At 57.0% G+C, this 23,148-nt stretch overlaps 1 protein-coding gene across 2 annotated transcripts; it reads left to right on the forward strand.

The window, feature by feature from the left end:
* The first annotated feature begins 3,359 nt into the window (after positions 1–3,359).
* Positions 3,360–22,189, forward strand: EPHB3 (EPH receptor B3). 2 transcript variants are annotated; one of them, XM_065876143.1, is made up of 16 exons: positions 3,360–3,468; positions 12,097–12,161; positions 13,390–14,062; positions 16,396–16,551; positions 17,350–17,700; positions 17,853–17,977; positions 18,140–18,299; positions 18,380–18,488; positions 18,875–18,927; positions 19,971–20,093; positions 20,203–20,450; positions 20,959–21,174; positions 21,286–21,435; positions 21,523–21,716; positions 21,820–21,975; positions 22,081–22,189. In XM_065876143.1, the coding sequence occupies exons 1-16, from the start codon at positions 3,360–3,362 to the stop codon at positions 22,187–22,189; spliced, it is 2,997 nt and encodes a 998-aa protein (XP_065732215.1). The 2 variants fall into 2 exon arrangements, with proteins under 2 accessions (XP_065732215.1, XP_065732216.1); XM_065876144.1 differs by lacking the exon at positions 3,360–3,468 and adding an exon at positions 19,353–19,364 and having other exon boundaries at positions 12,105–12,161.
* Positions 22,190–23,148: the final 959 nt, after the last annotated feature.

The raw sequence follows: 23,148 nt of genomic DNA on the forward strand, positions 1-23,148 counted from the left end.
TGAATGATGTTGCTGGGAGTCTCTAGGGCTTAAGAAGAGATCGAAGGCAGAAGTTCCTGGGGATGGGGGTGGGGTGGGGGTGTGGAATCTGGGAATCTCATGGCATCCTCCTCCCTCCACCCCCACCCCAGCCCCAGGTACCCATGCATACCTCTGGCCAGGAGGATTGAGCTCTCTAGAGCAGCAATGTCTTTGAGCAATGGATCCATGACCTCATTGACACTAATGGAGCTTTTAGCACCACATCTAGGGTACTTCATGGTCAGAGGATTAAGAGTGACCATCTTGCTTCCGAGGCCACCTAGAATCTGATCTCTCACACTCTCTGTCCTCAGAAATCTTAGGGTAGCTGGGGAAGGTTCAGAGGGACCATGGAGGGATGTTTCTCCAGTTAGGACAGTAAGAGGCTGCATGGTGATAGTGACTCTTGAACTTCAATGTGCATCAGAATCACCTGGAATGCTTATTTGAAATGCAGAATCCTGGGCCCCATACCCCAGAGATTCTGAGTCCCAAAATCCAAGATGAGTGGGTGGCTCCGACTTCTTAGTTTTTAACAAGAATCTAGGTGATCCTTAGGTCTCTGATTAAGTAGAAGGAGTGAGTCTAAAAGCTATACAATCGTTGATTCAAATCCCACCCTGCCACTTATGAGCACTGTGACTTGAGGCAAGTCACTAAGCCTTTCTAGATGTCAGTTTTGTTTGTAAAATGAGGCTATGATAACTTCTAATTCTTAATAAACAAGACTTTTTTTCAGAGTGTTTATTGCACTTTGCAAATGTTTGTTGAGCAAATGGGGTACAAGTCCATTTGCCCAATCCAGAAACCTGGGAGTTCTTCTTGATGTCTCTATCTGCCCCATACCTCTCAACCACCCAATCACAAATCCTGTGACTCTACCTCCTAAAATATCTTTTTTAAAAAAATAAATTTATTTATTTATTTTTGGCTGCGAAGGGTCTTTGTTGCCGCACACAAGCTTTCTCTAGTTGCTGTGAGCGGGGGCTACTGTTTGTTGTGGTGTGTGGGCTTCTCAATGTGGTGGCTTCTCTTGTTGCAGAGCACAGGCTCTAGGCGCGCAGGCTTCAGTAGTTGTGGCACGTGAGCTCAGTAGTTGTGGCGCACGGGCTTAGTTGCTCCGCGGCACGTAGGATCTTCCTGGACCAGGGCTCGAACCTGTGTCCCCTGCACTGGTAGGTGGATTCTTAGCCACTGCGCCACTAGGGAAGCCCTCCTAAAATATCTTATTTTCTTTTGTGTGTGTGTGTGTGTGTGTGTGTGTGTGTTACGCGGGCCTCTCACTGTTGTGGCCTCTCCCATTGCGGAGCACAGGCTCCGGACACGCAGGCCCAGCGGCCATGGCTCACAGGCCCAGCCGCTCCGCAGTATGTGGGATCTTCCCAGACCGGGGCACGAACCCGTGTCCCCTGCATCGGCAGGCGGACTCTCAACCACTGTGCCACCAGGGAAGCCCTCCTAAAATATCTTAGACCTGCCCACTTCTCTCCATCCCCACAGCCACCACCCTAGTCCAAGTCACCATCTTCCTCTGCCTGACCACTGCACAGCTTCCTCTCTGATCTCCCTGTTTCCACCCTTTCCTCCTCCCATTCTTCTTTCCCAGAGAAGCCATGTTAATCTGATAAAGTAATGGTTCTGCTTCAAACCCTAGCTCTCAGGGAGGGCTTTTTTATTTTTAATTTTTATTGGAGTATAGTTGATTTACAATGTTGTGTTAGTTTCTGCTGTACAGCAAAGTGAATCTGTTATACATATACATATATCCACTCTTTTTAAGATCCTTTTCCTATGTAGGCAATTACAGAGTATTGAGTAGAGTTCCCTGTGCTATACAGTAGGTCCTTATTATCTATTTCATATATAGTAGTGTGCATATGTCAATCCCAACCTTCCCCCCCTCACTCCAGGAAGGCCTTATGAATCTAAAAAAAATTCCTCCGGTCCCCCACACCGATTTGCAAGCTTCCTTTTGGCCCCCCTCAGCCTCCAACTCTACACTTAAGATATTCTGAACTTCTTTCTGCTTCCTCCGATAAATGTTTCTCTTGCCCCTGGGACTTCACACAAAGAGTGTTTGCTCTGCCTGAAACTGCCCCCGCCAAACACACATCCTTCACCTACTACTCATCTTTCACATTTCAGCTTGAATGTCATTTCCTCAGGGCCAGACATAGCCGTCCTTCTCACATGTGCTCCAGCAACTCTGTCCTTCCTCCATAATAATAAGTTACACTCTGCTGTGATAACTTCATGCCTGCTTCCATCGCTAAACTAGCTCCAAGAGAGCACGAACCTCTGTCTTATCCATTGCTGTATCGCCAGAAGTTGCTAGAGTCTTTGGCTCAAAGAATGATGAAACACAGCTGAATGAATGAATGAATAAATAAACAAGCGAGAAGGCCCTCGTTGAAGGATGCGTCGCGGAGGACGCCCACCTGGTATTGCCTAAGCCGAGTTTCGTTAGTGTCAGGACGTGCCTGGAAACACAGCCACATGGCGGCGGCCCCGGGCACGTACAGACCACACGGGGGCGCCCCCGGCTCGTTGTACGTGGATGGCATCTCGCCGGACTCAGGTTCGGTTACTAATCGCCAATGGGGGACAGGAGGCGGGCTTCTCCCTCTGACGGACAGTATCGCTCCGCCCAATCTGATTCATCTTTTCCTTGGCCCCGCCCACCCCAGTCCGCAGAGAACGAGGGTGGGCGTGATGGAGCCGCCGCCAACTGAACTCCGGCAGAGTGCTCTCGAGGCCGAACCAGCGCGTCTGGCGGTCTGTGAGTGGGTGGAGGATGGCTAAGGGTGGGGCCTCAGAGATGACAGGCAGGCGGCCGGCCCCACCCCTCTCGCCCAGAGCGACCGCGCCAGCGCTGGGGACAGCAGAAGTGAGTACGTGAGCGGCGCAGCAAGAGCCCAGCTCGGACCCCGGACGGCGCGCGCACCCGGAGTCCCCGATCCGAGTCGGACCCGCAGCAGACCTCTGGATTATTGTGCACACCGAACTGCCACCACTTGCGCACTCCCTCCCCGGCCCGCCCCCCCGAGTCCACTGGTTCCGAGCTCTCCAAGCGCCCCGGATCCTCCAGGACCGGTCCGTCCAGATTCCCCTGGGACCGACCTGCCCGCATCCCTCAGCATCGCCCGGCTCAGGGCGCCGCCTCGGTCCCGGAGCCACCTGCCTGGATTGCACCCTCTCCTTGCCTGGATCTCGTAGGACCACCGTGCGCGAGCCTTCTTCGGAGCCCGCCGAGCGGACCCTCCCGCGGGTGCCCGCAGCCCCGCCGGCGCGGCCCGGCGCGGCTCGGCTCGGCTCGGCTCCCGGAGCCCGCCCCGGCCATGGCCCGAGCCCGCCCGCCGCCGCCGCCGCCGCCGGGGCTCCTGCCGCTGCTCTCTCCGCTGCTGCTGCTGCCCCTGCTGCTGCCCTCCGGCTGCCGGGCGCTGGAAGGTGAGCGGCGTCGGGGGGCGCGTCCAAGGGTTAAGGTGTCCGGGGTCGCCCGAGCGTGGGCCGGGGAGGGTCTGCGGTGTTGGTCCGATGAGGGCTGGGCGCACTTCGGAGGAAGCTCGGTCACCCGCGCCCTTTCCAGGGTCCGGAGGATGGGGTGGGGAGGACGCTCTCGGCGCCGCCTCGGAGGCTTTAGCTACCTCTGTGGCAGGCAGTCCGCCGGTTGCGGGATCGCGGGCAGCTCGACTCGGGAGAGCGTCCCCGAAAGTCATGGCCCGGCCGTGAGCTTCTGAGGGAGTACCCCGCACTCAGGGCGGAGGAGCGGGGCCCCGGGCACCTTCTGGAGGCAAGGAAGTGTGGGCGACCCACCAGGCAAGGCGGGGGCTCTGAGGCCGATGCGGGGCTGTGGAGGGTGGAGGCGAAGCGGGACTCCCCAGGTTGAGGGGCGGCGTTGGTTCGGAACCCCTTGGAGTGATCAGTGAGAGTGTGAGTGCGTTCACCCCGCTTTGTCAGGGAATGGCTGCGGGGATGGAGAGGCGGGGGCCTGTTATTGTTTACGGTTTACGAGCACCAACTATGCACGAGGTGCTGTGTTCACCCGGCGTTACACGCGGCTCTGCGGCACCCCCTCTGCCTTCTAGCAGGACACCCCGTGTGCTGGGGTCTCCACCGAATCCCTGAGGTTCCGGGGCTTGTCCCAGGTAGTGCCGGAGCCGGTGCCTTACGCATTAGCCGGTGGGAAAAGGCCAGGCTTCTCTCGATGGGTTCTGTGAAACCTGCCGAGACTGCTCCAACTTCCAAACGACTGTGGTTGGATGGACAGCCCAAGTGTTTTTGGCCCCGGTGGGAGAGTTCACACACATCCACTTGACACAAGCCTGAGGGGACAGAGGCACTGACACTGGTTAAACAATAGACATACAAACAGATGCAGACACAAACGCACAGTTCCCCAAATTTTTGGAGCCATTAAATGAGGGAAAAAAAACCTTCCTTAAGGCGGACGGAAGGACACCACAGAAATTTGGGGGAAATTGGGATTATAGGCAGTACTTATATTTGGTATCTTTAACAAATCCGGTCACTTTCTTAGTTTGAGAACAAACATATGAATTCCACGTGACTTGGTTTGTTCATATGTTCGTAATTGGTAAACTTGAAGGTTGGAAAGAAAAAAGAACAGAGTTCGGAGAGAAAGGCATTCTCTGGTTCTTTCTCATTTTCTCCAGGGGGGATAAAACATTCTTCTGAACGTCTTTTATCTCTGAGCCCAATGGTGCTGACAGACTGATTCACACGGGTGGACGCATGCAAATCCAGACAGACACACCGAGGTCGCGCCCACGCTTGTGCACACTCTCCCACATGTGTGTGATAGGATCACAGGCGTGAGAAACCGGTGTGGGGCTTTGTTGTTGATTGCCTCAAGGGTGTGAGCCAGGGAGCCTGCTGGAGTTCCCAGGTCTGTGTCTTAGCCCAGGAGACGCGACACAGGCACACGCACTTACAGGACTGTGTGTGCCAGGCCCCAAAGCCCTTGTTGTGGGGCGTGGTGGGTGCTGATTCTGAGAGTGGAGTGGGGGCATGGTTTGGGTCAGGTGAGCAAGGGGTACCTGAAAAGGCTCACCCTTTCCTTCCTCCCTCCCTTCTTCCTCTTTCCCTTCCTTTCATCCTCTTTTTCACCCCTCATAATCTGCTGGTCCCTCTAGACCCCAGCTGGCAGGCCCTAGCTGGGAGCTGGCATCCAGGCCTCCAGGCCCAGGACCCGAGGGGCTGACCAGGAGGCAGAGGCCTGATGAGCTGTAGCAGCCCAGGAAAGAGAGGACAGGGGGGCCACTGCCCCTACTCTGTCCCCTCCTCCCTCAGGCTGTGAAGTGGGATCTGGGGCTATTCCCTGGCTGGGTGGGTGGTGGCTGGGAGGCCAGGCCAGTGTGGGGTGCCCCTAGGAAGGTAGCAGTGCCTCCCAAGTGTGGCTTTCACGAGTTCCTTCACTTTTGCCATATATGAGAACTTAGGGTCTTCCGCTGGCGTGAGAATGAAAGGAAAAAGAGAGATGACGCCTCAGGGTGCTGACCCCAGCCCAGTGGTCTACCTAACCACACTCCTGCTCTCCCTCACTGTGAGATGGGATAGTAGTTGAACTCATCTCCTAGGGCTGCAATGAAGATTGAATCCTTAATGTGTGTCAAGTGTTTAGCACAGCCATTGTTATTCAAGGATTAACTGCTACTATTATTACCCTAGGGTCTGCTCCTTGGGGAGCACCAGAAAGTGAAACTGGTGTGCACCCTGCCCTGCTGGAGGGAGCTTAGAGGACGCAATAATGGGAGGAGGAAAAGTTCGTCTGGGGAGGAAGTTGTCCCCCCACCTCCATCTTTTTCCAGCTTTGGGAGGGAAAGGATGGGATGGGAAGAGAGCTGGGTCAGGAGACAGCTGTCCTTGACTCCTGCCTGTACCCCATCCCTATTCTGGAGCTCCAATGGCGGGATGGGTGGACCTAGGGGTCGTGGCCAGAGGACAGGGCTGGGTTGGACGCCCAGCACTGAAGCTCTCTTCAGCCCCCCAAGCTTTATGGGTGGAGGATCTTACTCCATTGCTCCATCCAGCCTTCCCTTTGGTTTTGCCAGGATTTGGTTTGCCCTTGGCCTTAGGGGAGCCTTTAGGCTCTTGGCCTCTGAGGTCATTATATTTAGGCCCAGGGTCCTTGAGCTGTGGGTGCTGTCCCTCATGGTCTCATTGATTAGATGCTGTCTAGTACCTGGTTGTTCTTCCTCCCTATACACTTGGGGTTCATTAAGATTCTGCATCCAAATATCTCATCAGTTTTCCATGAGGATGGAGCCAGGGTCCTTGCTTATCCTCCTTGGTTGAAGAAACACCTCTCTCCTTGCCCTCTGATTGATTTCCACCTGCACACAGACACACATACACACACACACACCGCACCAAACACACACACAAATTGCCCTCGATTTTACCCTCACTCACAGGGAAACAGGGCCACCTTGTTGCTCACTCTGCTTTCAAGTAATATTCCCCAGTCCCCCAAGCCAAGACCATTCTCCCCTTCAGGACCATGAGCAAGGGAGTGGGGTCCAGTAGGTAAGCGGACCAGGAACGAGGCGTGGGATAGGAAGGATGTCTGGACCATAGGGTCCTTATACCTCAGATGGGGTGAAGAGGTCCCTGCTGGGAGGAGACTCTTTTGAGAAAAAAGAAACAGTTACCAGATATAAGGGGGGGGGCTGGACAGCCTTCTCCCAGGCAAGCCCTGTAGCTGAGTTGCTGCTGTAGTGGAAGCAGGCCCTGGCGGGGGAGAGGCAGTGTGTGACCCATCTCTTTCTCAGAGGCAGCAGCAGTGACCACCGAGTAGGTGGCAGCTAAGAAGGGACAGCAGGCTGGGGTTTCTGTGGCTTCCTCACTTGTTCGAGTGGCCTCTGGCTCTCCAGCCCCCCCGCCCCGCCCCTGTTTGTCTTCAGCTGGCACCTCAGAGCTGCGACAAGGGACAGCAGCAGGGATTGGGGGGAACCAGTTTGTCCGTCACTGTCTTCCCTTTAACCAGAACTGCTGCCACCGCGGCCACTGTGGCCTCAGCAGCAGCAAGCTAACCCAAAGCTGCTGTGGGCAAGGCCTCCGCCACCCGCCTTACACTAATTAAACAGCATGAAGAGGCTGAATCACCAGGCCTGCATAGTTTGAAAATTGTAGCCCTGCCTGTTGTGCTGAGTCAAACTGGTTTGTCGGGATTGGGCAGCTGGGAGTGGGGGGAGGGAGACTGGATACATCTGGGCACCTGATGGGGTGGGAGAGGCCCCCTGCCCCAAGGGCTGGCCCTGGCATCGGGTCTCCTGTTGCCTCTCCGCCCCCAGACTCCTGGTCAGACCCGCTGTGGCTGGGATCCCAGGGAAGGGCTCAAAAGCTAGCTGTTCATCCGTCCTTCTGGCTGCTGGCAGGGCCACAACTGGGGTGGGGGCTATGGGGGGCTATGGATGAGCACTGAGGCATTTGGGCTCCTGTCCTGTGCTTCTTCCTCCCTTCTCCTCCCTCTCAGGTTTATTTAATTATAAATCTCCGTGATCTGAGGGGAAGAATGAAAACCAAAATGTGTTCTGTTCTGGGATGCTCCCCTCTCCTCCATCCCAGACTGGAGGCCCTCGGGGCCATGGCAGGGGGAGGGAGGTGGCCCTCCAGGTCCCATGGCAGGGTCTGCCTAAGACCCCTTTCTCCCTGGGCTGACCACACGGAGTGTGCAGGTTGGTACACGCGTGTACACACACCGACACGCAGGGGAGGAGAAGGATGGGAGAAGACGGGACAGATCCCTTGGATTGGTTGGCTGAGGTAGGGACCCCAGGTGGAAGAGGGGGACCAACTCTGAGGTGACCGGGAGTTTCCTCCCTCTCTTTGCAGGCAGGGTTCCAGGGTGTGCCTTCTCGCCTGCACCCTGCCCCTCTGTCCTCCTGCCCCTGCACGCGCTGCTGGCCCAGCCCAGGACCGTGACCTTTCCCACCACCTCAACGTCCTCGGTCTGGAGTTTGGGCCGGTGGGTTTCTTGCTCCGGTCTCTAGATTTGTTTGATTCTCTGGTCTCACTGGCATGCCTGTTCCCAGGGTGGGGTGCTCTGTGTGACTTGGGACTTGGGGTCGCTGTGGGGTCTGGCAGCTCCATAAAGTTGTGTGTCCCTGGCCCTTCACTAGGGCAGGTGGCAGGCTCCCAGCACCAGGGCGGCCCAGTGAGGCCCTCAGACACAGGCTGGGTGCCCACGATGTTCTCCTCCTGCTGGGCCCCCAACTTATGTGTTGCCCGAAGCTCCTGAGGCTAAATGCCTTCATCGTGCCACCCCCTCCCCAAGGGCTCAGTGCTGGGGATGGTGGCATTGTGCTGGCCGGGAAGTGGCCTGCTGCTTGGGCAAGGGCTGCACCTGGGGAGGCTGCACCCAGCCACACCCAGAATCATCTTCATGCCCCTGCCCCACCCCTAGCCTCGTGACCTGTGACAGCTCCTGCCTGGGTCAGGGCCACAGGAAGCTGGTCTGGGGCTTGTTCCTTCCCTGAGCCTCTGGCCGAGGCTGCCCCAGTACCTTTGCTTTCTCAGCAAACAATGCTCTCTCCCAACTCTTCCTCCACCCCACTTGAAAACTCACCTCATAGAAAGATCGTGCTTGTAGCGTGTGTGTGGGTGTGTGGGTGTGGGTGTGTGTGTGAGATGTGCATGGAGGATGCACCTCTGAGGCTTTACACAACCTCTAGATATTGGTACTTATACTGTGTCTGCACGCTCCTGCGGAATGTTTTGGTGCAAACGGGCATCTGTGCATGTGTAGCTGATGCTAGTTGTGTGTGACTGTGTAAGAGCACGTCACCGTGTCTGCACAGAGAAACTGGTGTTTGTGTTTGTACTTGACTACACTCAAGACTGTGACTTGTGGTCGGCAACAGTGTGCAGTTGGGTGTGTAGGGAGAACGCACTGTTGAATGCACGTGCCCTCACGTATGCATGTGTCTCAGGAGATCCGCACATCTGAGGGCTGTGAGAGTGAGTCCTTGCCTAAGGCAAGCCCGGTCTGTGTGTAGGAAAGACTCATTGTATACGAATGTCTCAGGAAGACTGATCTGCTTGTACCATATGTATCCGTGTGTCCGTCAAAGACAGACTGTAGCTGTGTGTGAAGCCGTGTGTGTGTTTGCGGGTGGCTGTGGCTTTGTGTGTTTTTGTCCACCATACGTGTGACTTGTCGCTGTTTGGCCCCAGTGGCGGGAACGAGCCCAGCCACTGAGAACTGGGTGATGTGTGTGCGTCTGTGTGTGCACAGGCCGGGGCCACACGGCTGCTGCCACGTGGCTGTTCCCCGCGGCCCTGTGAAACCTGAAAGGGGTGCTGCTTTCCTTCTGAGCATTAAAGCCCCAGTCCCAGAACATCCCAGAAAGGCCTGGTGGCCACCTCCCTGCTTGCTTCGTGGGTTGGCGGGGCTGTATCGGGGAGCAGCCTCTTGGTGGGACAGAGGGGGGTGCGGGTGCAGTTGGCAGCTGGGGAGTGTGGAGGTTGCTCCCTCATTCCTCTTTTGTCCTTGTCCCCTGTACCTGTATCCTTTACCCCCGCGTGTGTACCTACACACACACCCACACCCACACATGCCACACACATAGAAAAGGTGGGCTCTGTTGGGCTGGGTCTCTCCCTGCCCCACCCCCCAGACAGATGGATTCTGGGGACCCCCCCCCCATGTTCTTCCTGAGGCTGGGACCCAGGCACCTCCGGGTCTCCCTCTTGCTGAAGCGAGCAGGCCCCTCCCCTCCCCCAGAGAGCAAGCCCCCTCCCCACCAGGGTGACCGAGCCCTTCCTCAGGCACACATGACTCGAAATCTAAGTCCTCTCCTCATTAATGGGAAAAATGTGCCGAGATTGAGCGATGGCCAAGGCTGAGCGATGGCCGAGGGCCGATCCCCGCCCCCTCCCTCTCTCGCCCCCCAGAAATTAAACAGAAACGAAGATCCTACCCCACCAAACTCCCCCCGCCCCTCCCCCCACTCCTCTCCGAGCCGGCGCAGGGCTTGTTTTAAACTGCGGAGGAATCTGGCTGGAGGGGGGAGGGGCTGAATATTTGGGTTTAAACAGTTCCAGATGGGTTTGGCACTGGCTGAGCAGAAGGAAGTGAGGGAGATGGAGGAGGGAGGCAGCGCGAGGGAGCGGTGGGAGCCCTGGCCTGCTCGGCGGCGGGCGGCGGGCGGCGGGCGGCGGGCGGCGGGCGGCGGGCAGACAAGCAGGCGGACTGGCTGGGGGGAGGGGGTGCGCTTGGCTCCACGGCTCCCAGGGACAGCGGTACTCCGGGCCGCTGGCTAGCGAAGAGGCTACTTGGCAGCCTCCCTCTCTGTCTCTGTGTCTGTCTCCTGGGGCCTCCTTGTCTCTCCATCTCGCTGTCTTCTGTAGTCCACCGCCGGCCATCCCGGCTGTCTGGTCCTAGCCAGACGGCTCCGCACATCTCTCCAGTTCGGTGCCGCCCACCATCCGCCTGCTCCGACCGCCTGTCTTCCTCCCTGCCTTTTTCTGGGGCCCCTGCTTCTGCCCATCCCGTCTTCCCTTCCGTACCCCTCTACCCCCCTGCTAAATGTCTGTGTCTGTCTGTCTGCCAGAGGGGCCTGTCAGGCCACCGACGATGAAGCTGGGATAGCGCATCCTGCAGCCGGGCCCTCCAGGGACCAGCTGCTGCGGCAGGAAGACGAGGGAACCTCACTCCCCAAAGCGAATGGCTGCTGCTCGCTGCTCCCTTTGCCTCACATGAGGGCCTGGGGCCACAGCTGCCTCATCCACCATCCTAGGCTCAGACCCAGACTGCAGGAAACTGGCGAAGGCCGAAAGCCTGGAGCCTGTGGGGTTTGGGTCTTTCCCTTCCTGGATACCTCCAGCCTGCCCCATTATTGAGGTAGAGGCCTTCAGAAGTTCTGGGGCGGCCCTGCCCCATTCCAGGTTGGAGTTGAGGGGAGGACTGCCGGCTGTCTTCCAGGCTATGGGAAAGGACTTGGGGCCTCTTTTCTCCTCCTAGGTCTAATGTTGGGGTCACACTGTCAGAGAGGAGAGTTTTCAAGCCAGAACCCAGGATCCAGGTTCCTAGGGGAGCAAGTTTAAGTCAGAAACATTAATAGGCGCCTCCTGTGGCCAAGCAAAAGGAAACTGATAAAAAAATCCGAAGCTCAGAACAGGATCGGTGCTATGACAAAGCACCTGGCCCTGGATGCATAGAGGAAGGCATCCAACCCTGACTTGGTGGTTCAGGGAAGGCTTCCTGGAGATGACATCTTGGTTGGGACTTAAAGTATACACAAGAGCTTTCCAGGTTTTCTCTGTTCCTCCTTTACAGAGGGGCATATAGCAGTCAGAGTGCCGTGGTTAAGGGGTTAGTTGTGGAATCAGATAGACCTGAATTTGAGTCACCTTTCAACTTTTCACCTCAAGTCCTAACAGTTTTACCTTACGCCGTATATGTACTGTATCTGGGCATCAGTTTCCTCATCTGTAAAAGAGGTACGCCAACAGTACTTTTATCCAAGGATTGTAGGAAGAACTGAACTAGCTTTAGAGGAACTAGTCTGGGCCTTGGTGGCCCTCACCCCGTCCTCAAAGAGCATTCCTGTCCTGTCCTCCAGAGATGGTCTGTGGGAGGCTGGGTGAGAGTGGGCTCTGGCCTGTGACTGCTCTTCCCTTCCCCTGGGCGTGTGTGGAGCTGGGCCTTTGTGCTGGGAGTGGAGTCAGGGGAGGCCTGAGCAACAGGGTCTGAAGCACACGGCCCTTTGTTCCAGGATAAAGGCCCTGCCAGCCCCTTTGTGTGGAGATTAGCAGAGCCTGTAGGTGTGTGAACTGGCCCTGGCTTCTGCCTCATTAACCCAGACCTGGGGTCAGCAGCTGACACTCACTCCCAGCTGGCCGGACAAGACATCTTTGGGGCTATGACATCTCTGGGGGTGGCTGCAGGGTCTCCTCTGGGACAGGGGAGCTGAGGGTTTGGGCAACTTGGGGATGGGGTGGGAGTACCTGGTGGGAATCAATGTCTGGCGTCCTGGCTTTTCCTGGGCAACCTCCTCTTTCTCTTCATCCTAAACTTGGCCCCTGACCTTTTTTCTCCTTTTGCTCCCCCAGAGACCCTCATGGATACAAAATGGGTGACGTCTGAGTTGGCATGGACATCTCATCCAGAAAGTGGGGTAAGACTTCCCCACCATTTCTCCTGAGTGTCGGTTGCCAATTAACCCCTGCAGCAGGGCTCAAGAAGGGCTGCCTCTGCCCACTGCTTGTCAGTTCCCCCTCTTGCGGCATCCCTGTCCTCTTCATCTGTCACCTTCCTCCTTTGCCCGATGGTCCATTGCTGTGAGTGTTTTCATCTCTGACTCTTCAGCCTGCTTCTGTCCCCCCTCCCCCATACACACCACCTTTGGCTCATTCTCCCTCTGCCCACCCCCCAGCCTGTCTTCAGCCTATTTCCATCCCTCTCCTGCCTGACATCCCTTTGCATGTCTGTTCTGCCCATCTCCCTCCTTCCTGGGTGCTTGGGAACAAGGAAACCTTGGTTCCAGATCTCTGACTTGCTGTGTGACCTTGAGCAAGACAGTTTGCCTTTCTGGGCCTCCATTTCTTGACTGTTACATTCCTGTAGTCCTGACGTCTCTAAAGTGTTCTAATTAGCCTCCCTAGATGTCCTTCACAACTACACTAAGTTCTGGAACACTGGATTTGGGTGATATTATAGGCCCTTAGTCACCAGGCCTGACTCTGTGACCTTGGGCAAGTCCCTGCCTTTGTGAGTCTTGACTTCCTCTCCTCTGGAGTGGGGACAACAGATGTATTGGATAGGCCAAGAAGTTTGTTTGGGTTTTTCCGTGAGATGTTACGGAAAAAGCTGAACGAACTTTCTGGCCAACCCAATACCTTATTAAGGAGCTGTGAAGGTTAAATGTGATGGTAATAATGGTAACCAAAGTTTACTGAATGCTTGCTCTCTCTGTACCAGGCATTGGTGCAAGCCCATTACATATATTAAACTGATTTAATTCCTCACAGCCTCATTTACTTGCAATCAGTCCCACTTTATAGACAATGAAATTGAGGCCATAAAGATAATAAACATTATAGCTGATTCTCACATAGTACTTACCAAGTGCCCCATTCTAAGTGCTGTAGTCATTTAAAGTCATTTATTCCTTATACATCTTCTTCTTCCCATGTTACAGATGGGGAAGTGGGGGCACAGGGAGGTTAAGTGACTTACCTGTAGTCACACCACAAGCAGAGAACTGGGATTTGAGCCCACGTAGTCTGTGTGCTCAACCACTGCACCATGGAAGCATCTCTGTGAAGTAAATATAGCAGATCTGGGCATGTGATAAGCACCTAGCAAATGCCGGTGCTTACTCTCTGTCCTTTTCACTTGCACAGTGGGAAGAGGTGAGCGGCTATGACGAGGCCATGAACCCCATCCGCACGTACCAGGTGTGTAACGTGCGCGAGTCAAGCCAGAACAACTGGCTTCGCACAGGGTTCATCTGGCGGCAGGACGTGCAGCGGGTCTACGTGGAGCTCAAGTTCACTGTGCGTGACTGCAACAGCATCCCCAACATCCCTGGCTCCTGCAAGGAGACCTTTAACCTCTTCTACTATGAGGCTGACAGCGACGTGGCCTCGGCCTCCTCCCCCTTCTGGATGGAGAACCCCTACGTGAAGGTGGACACCATCGCGCCCGATGAGAGCTTCTCGCGGCTCGATGCCGGCCGTGTCAACACCAAGGTGCGCAGCTTCGGGCCGCTCTCCAAGGCCGGCTTCTACTTGGCCTTCCAGGACCAGGGCGCCTGCATGTCGCTCATCTCCGTGCGGGCCTTCTACAAGAAGTGCGCATCCACCACCGCAGGCTTCGCGCTCTTCCCTGAGACCCTCACTGGGGCTGAGCCCACCTCACTGGTCATTGCCCCTGGCACCTGCATCGCCAATGCCGTGGAGGTGTCGGTACCCCTCAAGCTCTACTGCAACGGTGACGGGGAGTGGATGGTGCCTGTGGGTGCCTGCACCTGTGCCACAGGCCACGAGCCAGCCGCCAAGGAGTCCCAGTGCCGCCGTGAGTGGGGACTGGCCTGGGGAGGGTCTGGGCCACAGCCGCCCGCTGCCCCCTACCCACCGCTTCCTACCTGCCAGACAGGGGGGTCTGGCCTTAGGTCTGGGGCAGAGGGAGGAAAGGGAGGAGGGGTATCAGGTGCAGAAAACATGGTGCAAGGAAGGAGATGAGAGAAAATGAGGAGAGACACCAGAATACCAGGAGAAAAAAATGAAACTAAAGAGAGAGGAAGGAAGACATGGAGAATCCTTGACAAGGAGGCAGCTGAAGAACGTGCTCAGAGTCTCGGGAGGCCAGCAGAGATGCCCGTTTGTCCAGTGCCACGTTTACGTTTCACCCTGCAAGTATTAGGTGGGACCCAGAGCTGCAGGCACCTCGTGATTGGCCGTTTAACCTGAGGGGGTCTCATCTGCATCTTGAGAAGCAGTATTTATAGCACAGAGGTTAGGGGCCCAGTCTCTGAAGTCCTGAGTCCTGACTCTGCCACTTACCATCTTTGAGACCTTGGGCAAGTTATTTAACTCTTTGAGCCCCGGTTTCCTCATGTGCAAAATGGGGACATTAATGGTGATTCCTTTGTGGAGTTGTAGTGGGGCTTAACTGAATCAGTGCATAGCAGCCCTTGGAACAGTGCCTGGGACGTGGGGAAGCACAGCACCATGTAAATGTTAGCTGTGACTCTCGGGAGCCCTGGGATACACGGGGGACAAGGGTTGTTTGGTCCTGGTTTCATATACGAGGAGGTTAGGAGGCCTGTCTTGGGTGGCTTTCCGAGACTCATAAGATCTCACGGTGTGCTAGATTTTCCAGCTATAACACCCGTTCACGAGAGGTTCTCTCATCTGAGGCTTACCCCAACTTTGTAAGGTAGATTCCAGCTACGTCTCCTGTTTAGCCAATAAGAAGGCCCAGAGAGGTTCTGCACTCTAGGCCTCATAGCTGGGAATGTGGGAGCTGGGACTGCAGCCTCATCCAGTGCTGTACCATGCAGGCCAAGGTGCTGAGGGCCTTGTCTTCTGTCCCCTCTGCCCTGTTCTCCCACCTGGCACTTGCAACCTGAAGCTACTAGGGGTGGGAGCTGGCTGTTAGCACAACCCTCAGTGTAAGGGGGCTGGAGGCCCAACCTGGCTGTGAGGCCCAGTGTCGGGTGCTGTTGTGGGAAGGTGAACAGTGCCTTGCCCTGCCCCTCTCCACTTCTCTATGGGAACCTGCCCCCAGACTTCCTCCTCCTAAGTGGAGAAAGGGGTGGGGGTGATGAGCCTGACAACCTGAAGAGCGGCTAACACTTTGCAGGTCCCTAGCAGGAAATGCACTATGGTTCCCATAGCAACCAGGCTGGCCTGGCCCCTGCCCCCTCTCCCAGTGGCTCAAAAGAGCTGGGATGGAATATCACCTTAGTCGAGGGAGATTAAACCCCAGAGAAGGGCACAGACCCAACACCCCGGACGACCTCCCCAAAGGCAGTTTGTATATGGGCAGGATGACCATATGCTTTAGTGTGTCCAGGGCAGTCCTGGTTTATGCCTGTCATGCTAACGTGATTATTACTAGTGCTCGCTTTCACTCTCAAAATAGTGCAGTTTGAATAATAAATTATATGGCCATCGTAGATATGGGGACTCTCCAGAGCCAGGCCCAAACAGAGGCTCTGAAGGGGTGTTCAGGCACCGAGCTCTGGGCTCCCTTTGGGGATTGGGGTTCCCCTCGTGGATGCTTTGAGGCCTCTGAACTCCAGGTGACCCCGGCCTTCCTGCCTGCTTTCTTTCTCTCCTTTTCTCACCCCTCCTCAGCACCCACCCCTGCCCCAGGGCAGAAAGGAGCTGCTGCCCTGCTCCTGGCTGGGTGGGGAGAGAGGCTGGCTGTGAAACTCAGAGGCCCCACCTCCTGGCTGTTCTGGGGCGTTCTTCAGGATCTTCAGGAATAATTATCCTCGAGCTTCAGGGAGGGGTGGGGCACCCCAGCAGAGTAGAGGCTGCTGCCAGCCCACTAATGGTCTCTTCCCGTCCCCCTCCCTCCTCTTCCTCCTCCCTCTCATCCCTGCCTCGACAAGTCCAGGCTGTCCGGGTGATGGAGCTGACGTCTTCGTCCGTGAGGCCCCAGAGTTGGGGGTCGGGGTCGGGGCAGGGGCGGGGAGGAGTCCGCTGACGTGGGGTTTCCACGGGGCAAAAGGGCCTTTTGTAGCTGCAGCTGGACTTAGGCAGTACCAGCACAGCCCCCGCAGTCTGGGAGGTGGGGGACCGAGACCTGTGCTTGGGAAGGGCCAGATTCCCACAGAGGTGTGGCGGTTGGTGTCTGCAGGGATAGAGGTGAGACGTCCGTCCTCTTCTCCCCCCCAGCCTGTCCGCCTGGGAGCTACAAGGCAAAGCAGGGAGAGGGGCCCTGCCTGCCCTGCCCACCCAACAGCCGCACCACCTCGCCAGCCTCCAGCATCTGCACCTGCCACAGTAACTTCTACCGCGCAGACTCCGACTCCGCAGACAGTGCCTGTACCAGTGAGTGAGCGCGTGTCCTCATACTCTCCCACTCCAGGCCTTCCCTCTGCGGGCCAGCCCGGGGCTGCCCAAACAGTCTCTATGAACAGCTCCACTTTCCAGATAGGATAACTGAGGCTCAGGGGGCTTAGATGTTGTGTTCAACATGGCACAGGTAGGAAGTGACCGGCCCTGAGCCAGAATCCAGGTGAGCTGCAAGGCTTAGCCCTTGCACCAACATTTAATAAGCATTTGTTAGCTCCTCGCTGGGTATCAGAAACTGGCTAGGACCCTCTAGTCCATTACTCCTTCCTCTGTCTAGAACTGCTATTCTTTTGGCCCAACTCTAACCGGAGAGGGGACGTCACAGCCCTGGGGCAGCCTGGTGTCCTGCTTTTTCCCTGCTTCAGCCTTTAGTGCCAGGAATTGCCAGGCGCCAGGGATGTGGAGGAAAAGATACAGTCACTGTTCTAGGAGCTTGCAACCTGGTGGGAGAAACAGATGTGGAAACAGATAATGACCATATAATGTGCTAAGTGCTGGGCTGGAGGGATGCCCAGGAATTGTTACAGGAATGCAGAGGACGGGAAGAGAATGAATCAAGGAAGGTTTCCAAGAGGAGGTGACCTCTCCAGTAGAGCCTTAAAGGCCAAATAAATAGGAGTGTGCCCAGTGAAGAAGTGTAGAAAAGGTATTCCGCTTATTAAAGCAGAGGCAAAGGCAAGGAGGTAGGAAGCAGCTTGGAGTGTGCAGGAACTCTGGACAGACGGTGGTCCTAGGGCCCTAGCTCACTGTCCTCTCCTTCCACCTTTCCCACAGCGGTGCCGTCTCCGCCCCGGGGTGTGATCTCCAATGTGAATGAGACCTCGCTGATCCTCGAGTGGAGTGAGCCCCGGGACCTGGGTGGCCGGGACGACCTCCTATACAATGTCATCTGCAAGAAGTGCCATGGGGGCCTTGGGGCCGGGGGCACCACGACCTGCTCACGCTGTGATGACAACGTGGAGTTTGTGCCTCGGCAGTTGGGCCTCACAGAACGCCGGGTCCACATCAGCCATCTCTTGGCCCACACGCGCTACACCTTTGAGGTGCAGGCCGTCAATGGTGTCTCGGGCAAGAGCCCTTTGCCCCCCCACTACGCGGCTGTGAATATCACCACCAACCAGGCTGGTGAGGAGGGCACACAGGAGGGTAGGGCCTGGGTCATCTTTCCCCACATAGAGCTGAGGTCGCCTGGGGCACAGACCATCGGGGGTCCCATGGGAACTGGGTCCTTGGGAAGGATGCCAGGGCCCGTGATGAGCCCCCCGCTCTTCCCCTAGCCCCGTCTGAAGTGCCAACACTACACCTGCACAGCAGCTCCGGAAGCAGCCTGACCTTGTCCTGGGCGCCCCCAGAGCGGCCCAACGGAGTCATCCTGGACTACGAGATGAAGTACTTTGAGAAGGTCAGAGCCTCCAGGGGCAGGAGGAAGCCTTGGGACAAGAAGATTACCCCAGATAGTGTCAGGGGCCCTTGAGAGCAAAGCCTTGGGTACTGAGTGGGGGGTGGGCAGGGGCCAATGGGCGTCAGGGCCCACTGAGACACAGCCTTCCTCCTGGTATTGCAGAGTGAGGGCATCGCCTCCACAGTGACCAGCCAGAAGAACTCCGTGCAGCTGGATGGGCTGCGGCCTGACGCCCGCTACGTGGTCCAGGTCCGCGCCCGCACCGTAGCTGGCTATGGGCAGTACAGCCACCCGGCTGAGTTTGAGACCACAAGTGAGAGAGGTACACACCCCCCACACACCTGTCCCTGCCCCTGTCCACACTTTCCACCCCACCACTCACCTGTCCCTCCCCGTCTCTAGGCTCTGGTGCCCAGCAGCTCCAGGAGCAGCTCCCCCTCATTGTGGGCTCTGCCACAGCTGGGCTTGTCTTCGTGGTAGCTGTTGTGGTCATTGCTGTCGTCTGCCTCAGGTACTCCCAGGCCCAGGGGCTGACTAGAGTTTCCCTTCAGTGCCCTAGAGCCCTCTCGCCACATAGGTGAACCATCACCCACGTCAGACCTAGAACCACAGCCTTCCTAGGCCCAGGCTATCCTTGTCGGAAAGGCTCTCTCCAGTCCATGCCTATGTCCTCGTCCTGTCCCCTCCCTGTCCCTTGAATCTACTGGCAGATTCCCTCAGGGACCAAGTCCACTGAGCCTCTTGCCCGGAGACCCAGTGGCAGCTGTAGCCACTGACCATAGCACCAGGCACTGGGTGGTCCCCTATGCTCTCTGCCCCTCCTGTGAGCCCAAGGGTCCCCTGAAGGGAAGAAGCTGCGGACTTGTCTCATGCCTACCCTCCACCCCGCCCCTCCAGGAAGCAGCGGCACAGCTCTGATTCAGAGTACACGGAGAAGCTGCAGCAATACGGTGAGTTGCTTCCTCATCCCAACCTCCCAAAGCTCCCTTCGTCCCTGCAGGGCTTGGAGACACCCCTTTCCCTGTCTGGGACTATATTCCTTTAACTCCTGCCCTGGCTGCCCCCTCCTGCTTCCAATTAAGTGCCACTTCCTGAGCCCCTACCTCACGCCTGCTAGCCCCAGAGATGAGTGAGATGTGACCCCTGTCCTCAGGGGTAGTCAGTCTTGTAAGAAAGATGGCGTAGGTATACACAGGAAACAATGAGAGAACAATTAAGTGTTAAGCCGGGTGTTCCTGGGACAGAGGGCAGTGAGAGTTCAGAAAAGAGGAAGGCTTCCTGGAGGACGTAGCCTTGGGCTGAGCTGAGCCAGGTGGGATAAGCAGGGTTTAGAGAGGTGGGGGAGAGCATTCCTGGCTAGAGGAGCCGCTGGAAGGTAGTGGGTGGGGTGGGGAGAGTGCCCGACACGGGGGCCAGTGAGAGGCTGGTTTGACAGCTGCTGGGAAGCTAGGCTGGGTAGTTGCGGCCAATCCTTGGAGGGTCCTGAAAGGCAGGCAGAGGAGTTGGGACGTGACTGCACCACCGGTAATCTGAAAGGCTCTCAAGCTGGGGAGCAATACAATGAAAGTATTGTTGTAGGAAGACAGGTATGTGGGCTAGATTGGTGAGCAAAGTCTAGAGGCAGAGAGCCCAGCTGGGAGGCTATTGCAGTAGTCTGAGTGTTGATGGCCTAGACAAGGTCGGGGGCAGTGGGAATGAGGAGAGGGACGGATCTGAAATAGGTTTTGACACGATGAGAGATGAGGGAGAAAGAAGAAGAATCCTAGGTGTCTAGCCGTCATGGTTACTAGTTCTCACCAAGAGGACAGTGGTGGGGTGGGGAGGGGCAAGTTCTGGCTTCAACAGAGGAATACGGAGCAGGTTTAGCAGAGAGGCTGGGAATGTGTTCCTGTCTGGGGGAAGAGCCTGGGGCAGTATCCCGGGTCGCAGAGTTCCCTCACTGTCCCCAGCTCAAGGATCTCACCCCCTCTCACACCCACCTTTTCTTCCTTAGTTGCTCCTGGAATGAAGGTTTATATCGACCCTTTTACCTACGAAGACCCTAATGAGGCTGTGCGGGAGTTTGCCAAGGAGATCGATGTGTCCTGTGTCAAGATCGAGGAGGTGATTGGAGCTGGTGAGTCCCCTGGGGTACGGTGGGGAGGAGAGGCTGGTGGTGACCCCGAGGGAGGGCAGAGGTGGTTGGGTACAGAAATAGCTTACTATCTGTGCCCTGTGCCCTGCAGGGGAGTTCGGGGAAGTGTGCCGGGGTCGGCTAAAACAGCCTGGCCGCCGGGAAGTGTTTGTGGCCATCAAGACGCTCAAGGTGGGCTACACAGAGAGGCAGCGGCGGGACTTCCTCAGCGAGGCCTCCATCATGGGTCAGTTTGACCATCCCAACATAATCCGGTTGGAGGGCGTGGTCACCAAAAGTCGGCCGGTCATGATCCTTACTGAGTTCATGGAGAACTGTGCCCTGGACTCCTTCCTCCGGGTAAGAGCCAGCCCCTGGCCCCTCCCCCTCTTCCTACCCCCACCCCCCAGAGAGCTAGGTTGGGCAAACCACCCCCTCCCACAAGTCAGACAGACCCTATTCAAGTCCAAACATTTACCGAGGTGGCATGGTGCAGGGAAAGAGCTGGGCCTTCAGAGCCAGAAAGACCAGAGTTCTCATCCGGACTCTGTCTGCCCCCTACTGCCTGTGTGACCTCAGGCTTTACTTAACCTCTCTGAGTCTCAGCTGCCTTGGTTGTAAAATGAGAGTGGTAAGTTATTTGGGTCCTCACAGGGGTTAATTGGGTTGATATATACAGATGCCGGCCACACAGGAGGGCAGCTTCCTTACTCTCAGTGCACGATGGACATGGTCAGAGGGGTAGATGAGGCATGGTCTTGGAGGACTTGGAGAGGGTGGGCAGGCGGGCAGGCAGGAGGGTCTTGGGTGGGCCTGGGGCCAGGCAGGAGGCAATGGGCACCCCCTTGAGCCTGCTCGTTGCCTCCAGCTCAACGATGGACAGTTCACGGTCATCCAGCTGGTGGGCATGTTGCGGGGCATTGCTGCCGGCATGAAGTACCTGTCTGAGATGAACTACGTGCACCGAGACCTGGCTGCCCGCAACATCCTTGTCAACAGCAACCTGGTCTGCAAAGTCTCAGACTTTGGTCTCTCCCGCTTCCTGGAGGATGATCCCTCTGATCCTACGTACACCAGCTCCCTGGTACAGGAAGCCGCCGGGAGGGAGACTGGGGGCGGGGCCAACCAGGCAGGGGCTCGGGGCTGGGGATCAGCCCGGAGACATAGGGTGAAGGGCGTGTGCCCCCCCCACCAGGGCGGGAAGATCCCCATTCGCTGGACCGCCCCAGAGGCCATAGCCTATCGGAAGTTCACCTCTGCTAGTGACGTCTGGAGCTATGGAATCGTCATGTGGGAGGTCATGAGCTATGGCGAGCGACCCTACTGGGACATGAGCAACCAGGATGTGAGTGAGCCAGAGCGCTCGGGTGGGCGGGAACTGGCTGGGGAGCAGAGTGGTGGCTTACTCCAGGGTTCCCTGCTCTTGGCTCAGGTCATCAATGCCGTGGAGCAGGATTACCGGCTGCCCCCACCCATGGACTGCCCCACAGCACTGCACCAGCTCATGCTGGACTGCTGGGTGCGGGACCGGAACCTCAGGCCCAAATTCTCCCAGATCGTCAACACCCTGGACAAGCTCATCCGCAACGCCGCCAGCCTTAAGGTCATCGCCAGTGCCCAGTCTGGGTCAGTTCCTCTGCCTCTGCCCCTGCCCTGCTCCCGAGCCAGCAGCACTCCCCCTGCTTCCCCTGACATCAGGACTCATCAAGTCCCTCTCTTCTCCCCACAGCATGTCACAGCCCCTCCTGGACCGCACGGTCCCAGACTACACGACCTTCACGACAGTTGGTGACTGGCTAGATGCCATCAAGATGGGGCGGTACAAGGAGAGCTTTGTCAGTGCGGGGTTTGCATCCTTTGACCTGGTGGCCCAGATGACCGCAGAGTGAGTGTGCCTCCCATTTGGAGGGGCAGGGCTGGGGGCCCTGAGCTGGGCCCAGAGTGGTGGGCAGTCGGGGAGGGACTGACTGTGCCCTTGGCCCGTCTGCAGAGACCTGCTCCGGATCGGGGTCACCTTGGCGGGCCACCAGAAGAAGATCCTCAGCAGTATCCAGGACATGCGGCTGCAGATGAACCAGACGCTGCCTGTGCAGGTCTGACACCCAGCTCCCACTGGATGGGTGCCCTCCAAGGACTGTGCAGGGACTCTGACCAGCTGGCTGGACTTCGGGACTTTGGGATGTCTGGCCTTCGGCTGTGGCCCAGAAGATGGAAGTCTGGGGAAGGCCCAAGCTAGGACTTCTCCTCCAGGCCTGTGCTCCCTCCCCAGGAAGTTTGCCCCAAACCTCTTCATATTGAAGATGGATTAGGAGAGGGGGTGATGACCCCTCCCAAGCCCCTCGGGGCCCTGGCCTTCCTGTTCTCCAGTGGGGGATCCCCACCACCTCAGACTTGGCTGTTCTTCAGTGCTGGAGGTCCTGGCGCGGTCAGGTGGGGAATAAACCTGGGTTCCATAGGGCCCAGCCCTGGCAGGGGTCTGGACCCCCAGGTAGGCAGAGAGCAGTCCCTCCCTCAGGAACTGGAGGAGGGAACTCCGGGAATGGGGAAATGTGACACCCCCATCCCGAAGCCAGCTGGCCCCTCCAGTTTGCACAGGGACTTGTTCTGGGGGCTGAGGGCCCTGCCCCACCCCCGCCCTTGGTGCTGTCATAAAAGGGCAGGCAGGGGCAGGCTGAGGAGCAACCCCTTGCCCCCCAGAGACTGACTCTCAGAGCCAGAGGTCGGATGTGAGAGTGTGTGTGTGTGTGTGTGTGTGTGTGTGTGTGTGTGTGTGTGTACGCACTGGCCTGCACAGAGAGTATGGGTGAGAGCTTGGCCCTCTGCCCTGCCGTGGGGCCAGCTGGGCCGTCAGCGAAATAAAGGCAATAAGATGATTCTTTTGCCCCTTCTCATTCGACCTCCCAAGGCAGGATTCCCTGATGCCCTCGAGTTCACAGTCCCTCAGCACCAGCCCTTCAGAATTCCCAGGAGTCTTTGGGAGGCCAGATGCAAGCCTTTCCAAGTACAACTTCCCTTTTATGCTTCAGCCTTGCTGCATCTAACTTCTTGGAAGTGGGGC

Source organism: Phocoena phocoena, chromosome 4 (genome assembly GCF_963924675.1).
Source record: "Phocoena phocoena chromosome 4, mPhoPho1.1, whole genome shotgun sequence".
NCBI lineage: Eukaryota > Metazoa > Chordata > Mammalia > Artiodactyla > Phocoenidae > Phocoena > Phocoena phocoena.

Coding starts and splice junctions, on each gene's coding strand:
- EPHB3 (XM_065876143.1), top strand. CDS start 3,360: ATGGCCCGAGCCCGCCCGCCGCCGCCGCCGCCGCCGGGGCTCCTGCCG. Junction 20,451..20,958: donor CCCTGGACTCCTTCCTCCGG/GTAAGAGCCAGC, acceptor CGTTGCCTCCAG/CTCAACGATGGACAGTTCAC. Junction 21,175..21,285: donor CTACGTACACCAGCTCCCTG/GTACAGGAAGCC, acceptor CCCCCCCACCAG/GGCGGGAAGATCCCCATTCG.